Source organism: Bemisia tabaci, chromosome 6, assembly GCF_918797505.1.
Source record: "Bemisia tabaci chromosome 6, PGI_BMITA_v3".
Taxonomy (NCBI): Eukaryota; Metazoa; Arthropoda; class Insecta; order Hemiptera; family Aleyrodidae; genus Bemisia; species Bemisia tabaci.
Genome location: NC_092798.1, coordinates 52,766,668 through 52,785,138, shown reverse-complemented (window position 1 = coordinate 52,785,138; position 18,471 = coordinate 52,766,668). Strand labels below are relative to the sequence as shown.

Genomic DNA, 18,471 nt, shown 5'->3' with positions numbered 1-18,471 from the left:
CACTGAAATTTTTTTTAAAAAAACCAAGCATAAGTTTTCCAGAAAACCCGCGTATTCTTTCAACAAAAAATTTTACATCTGTTGGTTCATAATGACGCATTTCCTCAGCACAGTAGATTACTGCCGCGCTAAGAAAGAACACCGTATGCACATTCGAGAGTTACCAAATTCACCCGTATAAAACACTCATTCTTAAAGAGAGGTATATGCATATTTTTCCTTGAGATTTTAGAAATTTTAGATCAAATCGCGAGCAAAATTGTTTGAAAAATTTGACGAGGAATCCACTATTGCTCCAGTGAATTTATTTTTATTGGAACTAACATAGCAACCGAAGGCTCACACGACGTTTTTCCCCAACACAGCAGAATTGAACTACATTCTGCGATCAGGAACCACAATGGCTAATCCGTAAAAACACTTGCGTGTATAAGGAGACTAATGTTACATAGTTTTTTTTTTTTTTTTTTTTTTTTTTTTTTTTTTTTTTTTTTAACTGAGCCAGAAATAGTTCCTGATCGCAAAATGCAATCCAATAATTGGACTTATAAAAGGAACATAAAAAGGAACTATGTGCATATGGTTTGCGTGTGACATAGTTCCTTTTAGCATGAATGCGTCCAATTGGCAATGATTCCAAAGCTGAGGCTGGAGCCCGCATCGCGGATCTCGGCGAAGAAGCGTCTTGTCCGGGATCGCGTTTCTGGTTGCGCTGCGAGCTGCGAGGCGGGCTCACACTGACTTGCTTTGACATAATTTGCCGTGCTTTGACGCGAACTGACGTAGTGACGTGCCACGCTGACGGCTATGATGGACGCCACCGCACGATATTCGATACCGACAGCGCCGCCGCCGCCGCCGCTGCCTCCACCACCACCACCACAAATGCCCCGACGCGCTGCGACGCTGGTGCGCGGCCAGTATGTACTTCCATCTGCCACGGAGGAATCTCCGTCAACCAGCACGAACCACACGTCATGACGTCACCATCACCGACGCTCATTCTCGCCAATTGGCAACACTGGATTCGTCCATCTCAATATCCATAGTGATCCCTAAGTCCTGCACCACTCCCACTAACCCCTAGGGTTCGTGCCCCTTTCAAAGGGATCCCCTTGAAGTTTTTGGAGATTCCAAAATTAGTTTTCTTTGCCCTAGCAGCATTCATTCAGCGCTGATCTCCTCTAAAAGGAAGCAGACGACTTTTGTTCAATGAAGGCGCATGGGACCTTCTTCTATTACTTACGGCGCGTGGATACAACTATATGTGCTCGACGGATGTCCGCGTTGCATACACACACTATTGAAGGCGTTTTGGCTTGCTTAATGTCAGAGCGCGTGGATACACAGAGATGAACAACCCACGATCGATTAGGTAGATTGAGAGTTATCCTGTCGATGCCCAGAGGGATAGGTTTACAGGTGAAGAGTGGAGATTCAAACCATGGCATGCACAATCGGGCGTTTTTAAGATTGTGCATGGTGTTTCTGTAAGAAAGCCTAAACGCTATGGCTCTATGCACTTTTTACTTGGAAATTTTCTCTGAATTTCGGTCTTATTTTCAACAAAGAAATACTGTCAATCTGATGCCTCTGGATCCTCATTGAATGAGAGAAACGTTTGTAGAACTATACTGCCGTACTAAGGAAGAACGCAGTTTGAACCTTTTGACGTTGCCAAATTTCCTTTGATAAAACACGAATTTTCTAGTAAACTTATGAGTATTTTTCTTCTAATTTTTCAGATGATTTTCCTCGCAATCCCACCAAAAAGTTCCCGAAAATTACAAGGGAAAATATTCATATCTTTCTTTAGAAACGAACATTTTATCGAAGGAAATTTGGCAACTTTCGAACGTTATAAGGCTTTCTTCCTTAGCACGGCAGTATAGCAACACTTGGTGGCGTTTACCAGGATTTAAACTTCCGCTCTTCATGTGTCGAAACTCAACAGCACCCAATAAGCATGAAGGTACACTTGGATTGCATTTTGCAAAAAGGAACCACTAGCATTGCAATGCTGCTAAGATTGTGCAACTTCATCCTTTGCAATAAAATTGCGGAAATTGTGAAAAACTATGAAATTTAGATGGTAATTTTTGTCTTAAATTTACAGTTTTTAGCGAGTAAAATAGAAACTATTAAGGGATAATCGGGGTTTTCCTCCAAGGCAAAAGAAGTTGCACAATCTTAGCAACATTGCAATGCTAGTGGTTCCTTTTTGCAAAATGCAATCCACTTTATCCCCCCCCCCCCAAAAAAAAAAACCATGTAAAAATTTCGCTTTGGTCAGTTAGCTCTACCTAAAATTCCAACTCTCCTCAGCCGGATGGAAAGTGGGTAGAGGGTTGGATGGATGGAGGACGAGGCCAGGAATGCCGGACCCTCTCATTTTCGGGGAAAAACGCGAGGGAGCAAGGAGCAGCCTCGGCGAGGGCGCAATAAAGGCGTGGAAACGGAGCCGCCTGATAAATCTAACGTCTAAATTAAAGCACGTTAGAGCATTTTTCCCGCGAAGAGAGGTTTCGGAGCCCCCCCACCCCACCCTCGCAACCCCGCCATGCCCGTAGACACAGCTTCTCCCCTCTCGAATTTCCAGGAACCGCGCAATGTGTAACGATTTGGCCGCGTTACAACTGCCGCTTGTCCCGGGGGAAATACAGCGGATCTGCATAGGGATTCAGCGGGAGGTATGCGCTTTTTGATCGGATGGGACTCCTCCCCGGCCCCGTTGATCAAATAACACGCTTAACAATAGCTTTCGCCCGGAATCGGATTTAGCTGAGTGCTCCACACCAGAATTCCACCCCCAAGCTCCAAGTGTTGGATTCATTCCGAGGCTCAATACGCCCCCGATACCTTGGATTTTTTATACGCTAGCAGATCTCCCGAAGAACCAACTCATTTTTAGCTTAAGTCGTTCTTCCTATATTCCACTTATCCAATTGCGATGGCCGCCATATTCAGGGTTGCCACAGAATTTAGAAAATGAAATTTCATGAAATTTTTCTGATTTCCCTGACACATTTTGGTGAAATTCCCTGGCAATTGAACATGTGACGGATGGTTAGGAAGCCATAATTGAAAATAGTTTTCAGGCAAAATTTGTTATTCGAAACCTCAAACCCATTCTAAAAAACAAATGAAGGTGATTTAACAAATTTTCCCTGACATTTTCGTCATCTTTTCTGATATTTCCCGGTTTTCCCTGACTGGCAAACCTGGATATTCCTGCGATACTCGATCAATCGATTTGTGATGGCTCAAACCAAAACAACAGAACATAACTTCATGCCCGAATGCCAGAGACAAGTATATGTGAAAGTAATTTTGTTTATTCATTACAATTTAATCATATGCGAATATGACGGACAAGTATGACGTAGCCGAATCTGCTATGTTAACCCTAAACTCGACATTTCAAGATTCCAGATTGTACAATGCAAAAATAAACCAGGAGCAGAAATGTACGTATAGCAGTCATAAATTAGGTAACCGAAGCATGTAATAGCGACGAGGGCGAACGTAGAGGTCCAGCTACTGCTGAACTCTAGCGGCAAAACTTAGAACTGAGAGCCGCGGGGAGCTCAAAGCCCTGGAAAAGGAGTCGGATGGAACGATGCATGAGGTGATGGAGCTACTTACTGGAAGAAATCTCGTTAGGCGGAAGAGGTAGTCGGCGAGACAGAGGGAGCAAGGGGCAGAAGAAAAAAAGCGACCAGAGGGAGGCTGCACTGTGGGACAGATATGATTGAGCTGAGGGTTTTTTCGGGCGGGGGTTGAGGGCGCGGGGCTGGGGGCGCGGGGCTGGGGGGGCTGCGAGGATGCTCCCGGCGCGGACCCAGTGGCCCTTTTTTGATGTGCATTGTGCAATAATCGGTTGAGCGTAAAATGATGGTCGGTGAAGAGGTGCACAATGGGCCTAATTTCCGAGTTGCCCGCCGCCGCGCCGCGCGCCACCGCGTCATCGGCAGCGTCTTCCAGATGATTTTCGCCTCAAGACGATCCACGATGCCATCTTGGCCCGAAAATAACCTGCTTTAAAATCACAGACTCAATAAATGAGGAATGGAAAAAGGGACCAAAATTGGACGGTTTACAGAAATCAAACTAGCTGCATCAGACGATGCCCTATATTTGCCCACGGTTTTTTTCCGACAAAAAAGTAAGCCGCGATGATATTTGATATTTTGCAAGTGTATTCTTTATTATCTGAGGTGAAACTTTCTAAAATTGAAAGTATAATACATCGATTAAGAACATGAGTAACACGTTGAGTAATATGCTCTTTGAGGTAAAGTCCACTGTAGTATATTTTGCAATTAGGAACTACAATTTCTCGCTCATTTTAAAAATAACGCACGTATCATTATTTCCCTATGCACACAAGCGTTTTTACAGATTAGCTAGAAATTGTAGTTCCTAACTGCAAAATGTTGTCCAATTCAACAAACCTCCTGTGCGCACTTTCCAACATGAAAATTTGCTCTCTAAAGCTCAAACCAATTTCAGAGGAATTCCGTGAAATATTTTAAAAGGCAAAGGCATTTAGGGGTTGTTTTTTTTTGTTTTGTTTTTTTACCTGAGAAAATTACTATACACTCAATCTTATCAACATCCGATAGCCTCTAGTATATTCGGAATTCCCCACCCTTCATTTTTTCCTTGGATGAAGGGAAGAGAATTAGCATTACGAAATGGCAACGGTGCATCTATGAGCGACAACACGAGAGCACGGCGAGAGACATAACACAATTTGTCGGATGTGTAAACAAAGGGTAACCTCAAAATGTGGCCCGCCTTTCACCCCCGCCCCCGCCCCGTGTCCCACCCTTTACGTCACCCTCTCCCCCCTATTCCCCACCCCGTGAATCATCAACACGGAGCGACCTATATCAAATTCATCGCGCCGCCACTGTTCGGCTTCTGGGTCGGGTCCTAGTCATCGAACGCCCATTCCAGGCTAAAAAAGAGGGGGACCTACGGAAAAAAGACGTCCAAAATAGGCAGAGAGGAAAAGGTTGTCGGTGACTTGTGGGAAAAATACACTTATTCCGCCGTCCCGGTAATCCAGGATTGCGCGGAAGGTCTAAAAAATATATGTGGATTGCGCGAAAAAGGCACAAGGATTGCGCGAATAGAAACCTTAGCATCTGCTACAGGAATGCGCCATAATTTAAAATAAAGTTAATTTAAGGTCGAAGTTTGGCAAAACAGGAAACAGTTGGAAAATAAACGCATTTTTATGTTAACGTTAGTTTAGGTTAGTTTGTTGAAAAATCATCAATGTCTTACCTTCTGATGATAAATGAAGTGAAAATATTGAATAATGGTCGTGGTATGAAGAACTCTCCTAACTTTTCTCGGAAAAAATATTTAATTGGGAGAAACGAGGCAACGTTGGAATGCTCATACGGCGTCGAAACACAGCATGGGCCTTTTAAGTTCTATTATTCGATGCCGCAATTATTGTAACGCGAGTTCGAATAATCGGCCAAACACGGTGCGGCCTGCAGTAAACGTATATTAGCGCCTGCAAGACTTCAGGAATACGTCGCGCATTGCACCAAACAGCGCGGTCGGCGCCCAGCCCATACTAGCGCCTACAAGACTGCATGAATACCTCTCGCATTGCGCCGAACGCAGTGCAGTCGGTCAGTTGGCGTGAAACGCATATTAGCGCCTACAAGACTGTAGGAATGCTGTAAAACTTCGTGTCATCATTCTTGACTTTGAATATTGAATATTCGCGCTAACATGTAAGTTTTCAGTACGAGAAAAATTCGCGCAATCCTATACATTAGTATGCATCTCCAAAAAGGAAAAAAAGGTACCATTCGCGCAATCCTATCGCAGCCATTATTATAATCGGAGACTTTTAATGGAATGTATGCGCAAAAAATTAGAAGACCTACAATGAATAAAATGATGCTTTATTTTTTCAAAAGGATAAATGAACAAACAAATATCTGTTGGGAAGTCCGCAATACGAATTACGTGTTTTGAATCTTTAACAAGCGCTGCAAAGCCAGGAAGTTAGTAGTGATCTTGTGGCTATCTCCTTCAAGACTGCCAATATTCGAACATGCAACTATTTAAACTCTGCTGGTGTGTTTTTGCCTATACGATAATATAAAGGCGCAAAGATTTCATTGCCATGTCGGATAATTATGTTCAACTATGAGCGGTCAGTTGCGCACTTACAGAATCCTGTTTTTGTGGTTGAATTTGTGACTTTCATGATTGTCAACCAAAAATATTTATGACCCACTATCTTAAGGCATTATTGGATAGCACTTTGTTGAAAAACGATTTCTTTTCCCTATTTTTTTCCCTTTATGAAAATATTTGCAAAGCGAAAATCTGATGTTGACTTCGTTCGACCAAGGGAAAATTGAAATAAAGTTTTAAGTTTATAATGAAGATTTTCCCAAGTAAATCTCTATGATATGGAAGTATTTTTATCAAAGATGAATGTGCCTTTCCAGATACCAATACTTAAGGCTCTTGATTCTTAATTGTACTTTTCATTTTCTCCGGTTATTCCTTAAGATCTGTCTATGGCTGATATCTGTAATCTTATGGCTATTGGCAAAAGTTCTGAAGTTTTCACATGGAATGGCACTGGTTCTTACTACAGTACTACCGTGCTAAGTAAAAACGCCGCATGAGCATTCGCATGTTGCCAAATTTCCTCTTATAAAATATTTAATTTCAAGAAAGTTTTAAATATTTTTTCCTTGAAACTTTCAGACTTTTTAGATCAAAATTACATCCTTTGTAAAATTGGAAGAAAATATTCAAAAATTTTCCTGAAAATTCGTGATTTTTCGAAGGAAATTTGGCAGCGCCTAATGGTTTGTGCGACGCTCTTCCACGGCAGAGTGCAGCTCCCTGCCCCTGAAAGCGCGAAGCGCATCTCGCGGGGTTGAGCCGCATAGCGACTAAGGGTGCAAGGATTCACCCCTCGGCATTAGTGGAGGTCCCGAGATGGATACCGAATCTGTCTTTATGCGATGTCGTGGCCAAATCCTATTAATTCCCCTGAAACTTTATTGCGTCGGCCCCGATGCGATGCGATCCCCTACTCGGAACATTCTTTCTTATGAACACTTGCAATAAAACACATATTTCCGCTATCTACGGCTCGACTCTGTTTTCGACCCCTCGACACAAAGTTTTCTTTTCAACTCAATTTAGAGACAATCCCTCCATACTTCGCTCCCCCTTTTCTCCTTAAGTTGACAAATCGCTCCCCGGAACAAAACAAAATCCATTTTCCCGATTATAAACGTGTTGAACTATGGATTGGGAATAGAACTGGCAGCTTCTATCGAAGTTTTTATACCCCGAATTCAAACAATCGCACCCACTTTTTCGGATCCATTCTCCGTCTCCTTTTCGCCATTTCTATTTGCCATCTTCCGCTCCTCCGTGATCTTAGTGGGCCCTCCCTTCCGATTCAATGGGAATTAATTTCGCTTGCATTTATTTGTCGAGCGTTTGCTCCGCGGCATTCTTCTCACCATGCATTTGGATCGTGCTTTGCGATATATCGATTAATCTGCCATTTAGAGCTATGGAAAAGGATCGATAAATAGGGTGATCGCTACGAACAGCTTAATAATCGATTCTTTACCATGGTTTCAAATGGAGAGATATCGATAATCGATCGTTCACTCCTCGCCACGATTTGGATCTACTAAACATGCTTAAAAATAAAATAAGAAATCCCATTCCTTATCTCCTGCATGTCTTTACTCCGTGCTCAAACACTCGCAGGGTGGGAGAGGAGAAATCCCTCCGAAGGATCTTTTGGCACCCCTCTTATTATTGCTTTAATGCTTTCAGGTTTTTATTCGATTGACACGGTCGCTTGAATGCGATCACTCACATATTTTAGAACCAAACCAAGTTTACAGCAAAAAATATGTGATCGATACAATGGCACACAATGCACACAAAGTCTGTATTTTTAAAAGTTCGAAATCGATGATAATAAGTGAAACACAATTTTCTGAATCTCGTGATTTTATGCTTCCAGGACTTTATGTCCACCTACCTTTCGTCCATTAAATAAATGTTCACAGCTATGAATGTCCACTAAACGTTAAGTCCAGTCTTTATTAAGTCCACATGATTTAATGTCCAACAATGAATATGTCCAAAATTGTCCAAATTGTGGACATGTTATGTCCACATTTTTTTCTTCTCATTTAAATGACAGGAACCACCTCAAAAATAAATGCATACTACTACTACCTTCATTCTTAAAAACATTTCATCCATGAATCAAGTCATGAAGGAGAACAGACTCTAAGAGCAGATAAAAACATATGTTCATGTGTACACTGTACGGATATGATAAGATGAAAACCAAAGCGGGAGCCTAGGAAAAGCTCCAATGCCAAATTAAACATTTTTCAGTAACAGGTGCAGTCAAAATTTAACTAGTTATTTCGTGCGCCTTCAATCTTGTAGGATACTGTGCAACGCCTCTGACGCGAAATAGTTCCGTAAAGCGTTGCGGCGCGGCAGGCAAGCAGCGTGACACGCGCATAGGCGCCTACAAACCTAACGGGATACTTCACGCGTTGCGCAATGCGTGAAGTATCCCGTTAGGTTTGTAGGCGCCAGTGCGCGTTCTGCGCTGCTAACACGCCGCTCCGCTCTATGTTAGGCTCTAATATTTAAACTCGCGGAGTCAGCGTTTTTCATCTCATGATTTTGAAATGTTTGCACTCTCTGCATTGATTATTTCCCTTTAAACTGATGAAAAAGAAATATGTACTACTGAAAAATATAATGTGTTTTTTGTAGATATAACAGTGGTTCCGTGTCAAATTTAATGATTTTCAGAGCATACAAATTTATTCTTTTATGTTTTGGGCTTTTACTGTGCTGCAGCGTGGTGTAAGCGCAACTAAACGCTCAAAATTGGACGTATTGGACTCGAGGAGGTCGATGTACAAATAAGTTAAAAACAAAAAATTGCGTGCTTAAATACGATTTAAACATTGTTTCGGGATATTTTCTTTTCTGCCAACATTGTTCTCAATGTAAAAATTCCAGCTGACACTGTATATAAATCTATTTTCCTTTAAAGGAGGAGCAATTGAGAATTAAATTAGTTAAACAACCATCCCACCTCAAAACGAATCTACTCTTAAGGAAAATAGTACACTAAAAACCACCATTAAACGTCGTTCATTAACAAGAGCCCATCAAATATTGGTCACAATGGAGTTCTGCATAAAGCAATCCACGGTGTAAAGCACAACTGCACCACCCGACCGTCTTAAGAGAATGCAACTTAATTAACTCCCGTGTCCTAAATTGCATACCTTAGGAATGGAAGGCAATTCCCCACACGGAAGTTTTCCTATGCAGATAGGAATTTTTATGTGAGTATATGTGAGCCAGAAATCGTAGTTCCTTGACAACATTAACCAAAACCCGCCTAATTGCATCAAACGTTGCCAAATTTCCACTCATGAATTCTTTTCATACCACAAATCCGATCGCAATGCTCTACCTGAAAATTGTGTAGATTTGTTATTCATCGTCCAGGAATACTCCACAGCAAAAAAACTTCTGAGGCATTAAATTTTTCATTAAATGAAACATAAATAAAACGCAGAAAAATTACACAGGCTAAAATGCAGTTGGGTTAATTTTGGTATAAATTGACCACATTGGGCACCACGAGACTGAAAAAACACACAATAATTACAATTTGTCCACGATGTTTTCCTGTCTATTTTTATTCCATGTTCTCGGGCTGCCATAGTGTACTTCTATCCATACTTTGCACTGAAGTTTTTGCGCTTTTTAATGATTTTCCATTTAGTACATAATCACAATTCCTGACTCATAATCAGTTTAACAATGTCGTATGTACCATTGGTTTCTCTATGCACGTAAGTATTTTTTCGGATGATCCAGAAACTTAAGTTCTTAATTGCAAAATACAGTCCAAATGACCCTCCCTCATGCGGAGATTCTCGTTGCACGAATAATGACGTCACGGTTAGACCCATTTTCGTTTGGGCAGAAATCGTGGATGCACCACGCTTGGGCCGCAAATCCACCTAACATGGACAACAAAGGTAACACGGGGCGAAGGGATAGGTAAAAAGATAAATAATTAAAGTCCAGGATGGGATCCCTGCGGGAGGGGGCGGGGGAGGGGGAGGCGAGGGACACCGGGGCGCTTAACACGCTGGCGAGTGAATATGTGCCGGGATGAACACATTTGAGGCGCACACGCGCGCGAGGGCCGAGGGGTGGCGGGGCGGGCGGGGGAGGGGCGCGGAGAGGGATGAAAAAAGGAAAAAATATTAATCGGGCAAGCAAACGTTGCACCCTGTCCGTAAACTAGCGTATCAATGAAGTAGTTTCGGGCAAGGGAAACAATGATGCGCGGGGCGGGGGGCGCGGGGCGGGCGGACGCGAGGAGGTGAGGTTTTTTTAGGTTATGCTATTGAAAATCCACCTCCTCAGCACCCTATTCGTGCAAGTTCACACTCGGGCGCGGCTTCTGGTTGGCTGGGAGCCGCGCCAATACCACACCTCGCTCCCCTCCACGCGGCCGCACAACACCTTCCCCCGGCCCCTCCCCGCCCGCCGCGCCGCGCCGCCCCTCCCCTCCACGCGCCGGGACGCAGCAGTGCCGAGCGAGAGTGTTAATAATTCGGCGCGCCAGTAATACTACACCCGCGGACCCGCCGCAGTGCTCTCCGTCCCGGCTCCGGCGTTTCCCCTTTTTTCCTCCTCAAAACAAACTGTCGCTCGCTCGCTCGGATTATCCGCTTCTCTCCATTGTTTCGCTCTCGATTCCCACCCGTGCCGTCCTCTGTGCGTGCCCCCCGAAACCCGGACTTTTCTTCCCAGTGATAACAACCGTGTCGAGCTTCCGTGTCGCCTTCGAACTTGCCGAATGTCCCGTGTTGTGACCATGCGTCGGATAAGGCTCAACGTCGTCTCCTCGAATTTCCGGAAAAACAGTGCTTTGCATCGCTTGAAGGGAAGGAAATGAACACGAGTACCAGACGCCTCAGCGGAAATCCAGCCGAAAATTGTGCCCGGCAGCTTTTATGACGCCTCAGTCGAATATTCACCGCGAAAAAAAAATCAAGTGCAATAAATAGAGTTTTTTAAATGTTTTGTTAGTTTTTGTAAAATCAATGTTATTATTTTCCTTTTCTAACCGGTTAGCCGCGTAGTGATTTTGGATTTTCGGTCGATTATATCTGTGATTGGAAAAATTCACCTGCTCGTGATTTGAATTGTGTTGCGGAAAAATATCGATCAATGTGCTGATTCGGAAGGGAAACATTATCTGGTGTGTGTTGTGGATGCGAAAGCATGAAACTTTGAGTTGGCGCGGGGCAGGAATTTCGTGTTGAATGGTCGATGAGGAAACGGATCCAAGCTGACGTCATCATCAGCATCCCCCTCATTCAATTTGAATTTCAGTAATCCCAACTCGATGAGGTTCGAACAGGGCGAAGTGATATCATGTAACGGGCCTCCGTCCCCCGTGGGAGCGCCCAAGACCATCGAACCGGGTTCCATCCCCGACAAAAGCATGTCCTCTTTCCACCCCGCGACGGCGACGACGACTTCGAATCTGTTCCGGCCGTCGACCGACTTCAGCGTGAGCAGCCTCCTGACCGGGAGCCCGGGGTCGGCGCACAGCAACCCGGGCCTCCCCCACAGCCCGTACCCCTTCCCGCCGCTCGGCTGCTTCCCCAAACTGCCCCCGCACCCCCCTGTGAGTGCCTACACGACGGCCGAAGATGTGGTGCTCGCCGCCGCCGTGGCCCACCACGCGCACCCCATGGTCCGCCCGCTCCGGGCCATCCAGCCGGAGGACGACGGCATCGTCGACGACCCCAAGGTCACCCTCGAGGGCAAGGACTTGTGGGAGAAGTTCCACAAGCTAGGAACCGAGATGGTCATCACCAAATCTGGCAGGTAAGACGCTACCTTATTCCATTGCAATGTTTTTTTTTCCATTAGGGGCTTACTAAGAGATGCCGGTAGGTCCGGCAAGACACAGCTGGACGGTGCAAGAAGTGACGGAACACAGCCATGATATACCTAAACGAATAAAAATGAGACACCATGAGTAAATTCCGTGGATGGTGATTTTGCCTTACCATTCACTGGAAAAAAAGGTCGCTCGGATCTAGAGTTCAGACTCTTGAAAACAATGACATGACAAAATACTCTTGATTCAATCTGCATTTGGTTTGAATCAAACGAAAATTCGCTTAAACTAAGGTACTTGGTTCTCGATCCAAGCAAAAATCCGATTGAATTCAGAGTATTTTTTTTGTCGATGTTTTTGACAAGAGTCTGGACTCTAGATCCCAGCGTCTTTTTTCCAATGTTCCGTCCTGTGCTGAGGGTACAGCCGGCACATTCTCACTGTTACGTGGTGACAGTGTTGCTGTACCCGATATTTCAATGATGCGACAAGCAAAATCGATTTATTTATTTTTTTTTTTCGGTGGCTTCTGAAAAGGAAAGAGGGCACGTGGTTTTTTTTAGGAAAAAACTATGATACGGAATGAATCTCTTCTCAAAATCAGAAAATATTGACTCAATTTGTAGTTACACAACGACAGTTTACACTTTTGCTAAATCATGAGACTCCATGTAGGTAATTAGTGTTTAAATCCCGTCTAACTTGTTGTATCCAGTGGAGATTTTACCTCCGTGTCATTTTAAAACGTCATGAGGATCCAGTTAAACGTATTGATAAGTTATAAATTACTGTCATTAAATAGAGATTATTTTTTACTGTGTCTATTGCAAGCAATCAATTTGAACTTTCCATTTGCGAAAATAAAGTAAAGGCTTTGGTCTAATCGGCCATTTGAACCAAATGTATCGTTCGGCAAGTGAGCGTAAAATTAAGTTCTACAAAAAATTTACCCAGCTCTGCTTGATAGTGCTTGGAAGCTACTCAAGAAAATTCGAGAACTCTAAGAAATTATTTTATGACGATAACTTTTTAATTATTTTAGTTGTCAGGTTGATACAAGTAAATTTCGGTTTCTATTTATTTGGTGAGAGGTAAAAATTAGAGTTACAATGGCAAACAAAATACTTCCTGATTTCTGAGTTAGATCTGAAATTTTCCTTTCTCACGTGTCATTCACTTTTCCTGAAATTTACGAATTATTTCCACCCGACATTGGATAGAAAAATATGCTTCGATTGTGATATAAAATTTCCTAATCTGCACAGAAATGTACCTATGATTTTTTTTTTTGCACAGTAAATATACCCAGCACTGCGCATTTAGCTAATACAGCTGTCAATACTGGATCATAGTCCGAAAAAGTTAATAATTTGTATAACACAAAATTGCTCCTAATGTTATGGATGAACCGATCATCTATGTCTTACTCCTAAAGAACACAAATAAAATACACACGCCTGGTATAAATGAATACTCAAATAAACGGCATAAATTGTCTATTTGTGCAGAATATACAGAAATTACTTTTTAAACATTTCCGCCTGTGTTGGGTAACTGACGTTAGGAAATGTTTTGTTGTTGGAATCCTCCTAGCGAATTTTCATTTCTTATTTACTTTAATTTTGCGAGAAATGATGAAACTTAGGTTGTCCCCTCGCAACTTACCGAGGAGGAATCCAACGCCATTCTTCAATTTTAAACCAATCAGGATAAAAATGTATTAAATTCATTTTCGTAGCCAACCCAAGCCACCAAAAAATTTTGATATATATCACAATCTATGTTAACATGGGATTTTTTATGTTGGTCGTATAAACTATTATATCGATGACAGCAAATTTAATATGCAACAGTGCCCAGTTATGATTACGAAGACATACACGTTTATTCAGTGCATAAGTATAACTATCAATTTTTTTTATTTAATTATCAAAATTATTCGTGGTCCAAGATAACGTGGCGCTTATTATAGAGACTTTTCTTCAAATGTAAGAAGAAAACCATTACTTTCAACGAGTAAAGAATACTGCAAAAATATATTAATTAGGAAGTGAAATTAAAAACGATCTATCCTACTGAAACTTTTAATTATTTAAGTATCTTAACATGGTTGAATGATTTCAGTGTAAATTGATTCAAAACATGTGATGTGAATAAAATGAATATTATGAGTAACTAAGGAAGAAAGAAAAATAACATCTGTATTAAAAATTGTTCACAGCTCTTTGTAACAGAAAATTAGAATTTTCTTTATTCTTCGGATTTTTTTTTTTAAATTTCGGTCTGAAACCCTCAGTCTCGGGAGCCGAACTTATAGCTTGATCTTTTAGGTTTTCATGCTTTTTGACGATGCGCGTGTAGGATTGCTGGAGGAAAATACCCCGCATGTCTTAAATATTTCATGAGAGTTCCTAAAGAATACGATAAATTTGATTAATCTTGATTTATCTAAAATTGCAGTGTTTTAATATATTTGTTTTGTTTTTTATTACTGTAAATTAATCCATAATACTTTTAATCTCAATTTTGTGTGTCTTTGTGAAGCAAAATTAGTCATTAATGATGCGACTCATTATGAAACAATAAAATATGCCCAAATTTTACCGCACCCACGATGATTCAAAAACGAATGAAAAAATATCACATCTCTCACTATGAATTTCTGTAATAAAATACATTCTCTCCATCAATAAAAAATCTCAAGAGAAAATATTATTTAGAAAAATATATTGCTTTGCGAATTTCTCTAGCAACATATTTCTATGAATGCAAAGAACCTAGAAAATCTTTAGCAAATTTTATGAACCATCCCAAGGAGAATAAGTAAGTCCTTACAATTTCAAAATTAAATTCGTCTAATTTTTTTTCAAGCAAAATTTACGTGTGCAAGATCACGAATAATTTTCAGTAGGTAACTATTTTTTTGTTTAAAGTCAGGATTTTGCGATCTGAAAACTATTTTTTAAAGCTTTAAATACATTCCCACTTTATTTAGGATAACCTCAAAATTGTTTTCCTTGTATCTGAGGTTGAGACTAATCTTGATGATTTTCAATGTGCAATTTTCTCGCACCACAATCGTATTAAAGTCAAATTCATAGTTCAACGCTTAAAGCCAAGACAGTCAAATAATGGACCCTTTCAAGTCCATAAACAAAATTGAATGTCGGCAAAAAAAGTTACAGAACAAATACATGATTATACACTAAAGACACTTTACGAATTACACTATTTAGAACATCATCGGTCATAATATTTCTTCCATAATATTTCAACTCAATGATGTCTTTTACTCTTAATCCATTCTTAATTGATAAAATATTAAATTTATAATCAAAATATTATAAACGCAGCGTTTTCGCAACCGCTTACGATTAGTTCCGATGACTTGATTGTTATGACATTTCCCGCATTAGTTAACATTTTTCTTTAGCACCGCAGATTATTACGGAAGACATTTTACTAGTATAAGGAGGTGGTATGCTGTGTACAAATATTACTTGAAATTTAATGAGTGACTAACACGTTAAACTAGGTGTTTCATTTTAACAAAATTCTTTTTTCGTTCCGAATTGCTTTTCTAGCTCATTGATATTGGAAGATACTTTTTTTTCACGCTACGCATTCACACTGGGCTCTTGGGATGGGGGCTTTCCTTAAATTCATCCGTCATTTTGAAATTTACTTTTGTCATATTACTGAGAGACAATTTCAAGTTTAAGAAGAAAACAATACTCATGGGAAGCTCAAGTGGAAAAATCAAAGAAAGAAAAAAATAAAATTGAGACATTTCTCCTTCTGCTTTTTGTTTCTGTTTTATCAAAGACATCAGAAAAAATATAGAATCTCTTCAGACCTGAATTACATTTTCAACCGTGATATTGTTATACATTCACGGTTATTCGGAATTTCCAAAGCAATAAACTAGTAGCTTTTCGGTCCGGCTAATTTTTTGCTAGAGGAATAGTAAAGAATGAAGGAAAAAATATACTTTTTTATCCTTTTTCACATCAAATCAGCCGAGATATTTTATTTTACATAACTAGATAATTTATTTTTTCCCCAGAAAAACAGTTTTCCCCCTGTATTCAACCACATTGTTTCAAATTAGCACAAATCATCTCCTGAACGAACCTTCCCACCATAATTTTGTTTGATGGATTTAGTTTATCTATTTTGCTAAAATGGAAATTATTGTTACGGCGTTTCTTGCGTCTTACATAGTTTGGAAAGAAGTTTTTTATATTTCATTATTTTAATGTTGACATATTCCGCTGCTATGGCATGTCTTTACTGAAAGCACTAACCCTTAACTTTCTCTTTAACTCAAATCATCTCTCTAAATTTTGATATACATTTGTTAAATGTGTGTTTTGTGTTACCTAAAAGTAGCATTAAAAGAGAGAGAAAGAAAGAAAAGTGAAAAAAATACGGCACAAAAATTTTTGTTTGCGGGGCTTACATTAAAATACGATGTTTAAATTCCTTAGAATAATATATTTTGAAATTTTAGAGTCTAAATAGGTTGACAATAAAGCAAGAAAATGAACTACACATTGCAATTAAATCAATAAAAAAAAATTCCAAGAAAACTCATCACAGTTTAGAGTTTTTCCGAAATTTCCTCTTCTTTGTCAGGCCAAAATGACAGGATTTTTTGAAGAAATGTGTGACAAATAAACTACAAAAGTTTAGATGTACATGAAGAATTGTGAAATTCATTTGCGAGTACTTTCTCTACTCGAAAAAGCTTAGTGGAACTGCACAGATTAATTGATTGTGATTCATTCCTTAAATTCATTTTTAATTCTTCTTAATGTATCGTTGAGCGCAAAAAGAGCAAAGGTAAAAAAAAAAAAAACTGTTAAAAGTCTCATTTTATATAACGATATAAACCAATATGAAGTATAAAACGTACAAATAATATTGACGTCATCTTTTCAAACTATTTTTTCAAATTTACCTGGATTTTATCTCAGTTGCTCCCATTGAATCTTAAATTTTAAATTTTAAAGTGCATGGAAGAACTTTGGTTCATAAACAGAACAGCAAAGTTATTGGACTAGGCAACCGAAGTGAACGGTCAGGAACCAAAATTCGGTTCAATCGAAGTTTCTGCTAGTGTTGGTAAGACTTGTATTCTCTGCAGAATAATTTCGGTTGCCTGGACTGAAAATATTGGTGTTTCATATAAGCTAAACTTTTCTTCACAGTATAAAAGCCAGGTTCTAATTTCTTGTTATGAATCTGAATTTGAAGTCGAAACTATTATTCAAATTCCTATTTTTATCTAAAATATTTAACGCACGGGCCTCCAGAGCTCATAATTTGGGAGCGATGACCCGCGTATTGGATTTCAAAACCGAACACGCGCAATATCTAAAGAGCTCACCGTCTCAATTCTTAAAATATATTCATGTTTTTGAAATCAGAAAAAAATTGAAAATTAAACAAAAATTTCCTCTGTTTTTATGGGCTGAACTACAAGCTAGGCGAGACGGAAGCTAGACCGGATATCGTAAAATAATTGAAATAATATCTAGAACGTCTAAATGAACATATTTCTGCCAAACGGAACCAAGTGCATTATGACGCGAGCCCTGTTACGTCCGTATTATTATGGTTTTCAGGGCTCATGTCTTAATTCACATCATTCTGTTTGGCAGAGATACGTGGAAATAAATTTCATTAGCCGTGTAACCGCGTTCGGGGCGCCTTTGAGGGCGGGATTACTAGTGAAGAGCCTAATTTAGCGAGCTGTGAAGTATGAGCTAGAATCGAGCCGACTTGGAGTCGGGATCACGCACGGAGATACTATCAGCCCCGCGCCATTCCGCCAATCCGCGGTTTCCCGCCGAATTTCCACCAAGCCGAATTTAATCTCGCATCTTAAGCACCGGATCTTAATTAATTATTCTCGGGCATGGCATCCTCGAAATCCGAGCAACATTTTGCAACACCAGCCGCTCGCTTTACCACACCTTAATGGCAGCTTATTTCGATGTTAATAGCGACTCCATTGCTGTTTTTTCGCCCAGTTATGACCCTGGTATCGAGAGACACGGGTAATAATATTTTTATCGTCGTTTTAGGGGTAATCGTCAAATTTTCAGGTGTAAACCAGGCGTTAAATCCGGCCAACTTTAAATTGCCTCGGTAATTTGCGCCTGGGGATTTTTGAAAATGTTACGATGGGCGCACGTCATAGTGCCGGAATAAAATTATTTTCCGTTAAATTTTTGGTTGAACTGGTTTATAGACGTTGAAAAATTATCACTCATGTTTAAGCCAGATAAAAGCGACTCTTACTTATCTTGCTCAGATAATTTTTCCCCCCTTTACATTACTCTTAATTTTGAATGTCAATATTAGTTTTTGCTAATTATTCCTGTCAACTATTGAAAAATTAGTTCATCATACGTACTAATCTAGCGCGGAGAATTATTGTATTTATTAAGAAAATTCAGAATTCAATT

The 18,471-nt window shown here is 40.3% G+C and overlaps 1 protein-coding gene across 1 annotated transcript in view; it reads left to right on the top strand.

Annotated features, from left to right (window-relative positions):
• Positions 1-10,688: 10,688 nt before the first annotated feature.
• The window catches only part of bi (T-box transcription factor bifid), a 151,993-nt gene continuing 144,210 nt past the window's right edge, over positions 10,689-18,471 (top strand). The window contains 1 exon segment of the mRNA XM_019058588.2: positions 10,689-11,979. Coding sequence (XP_018914133.2) covers positions 11,492-11,979 — 488 coding nt within the window. The 5' untranslated portion in view covers positions 10,689-11,491.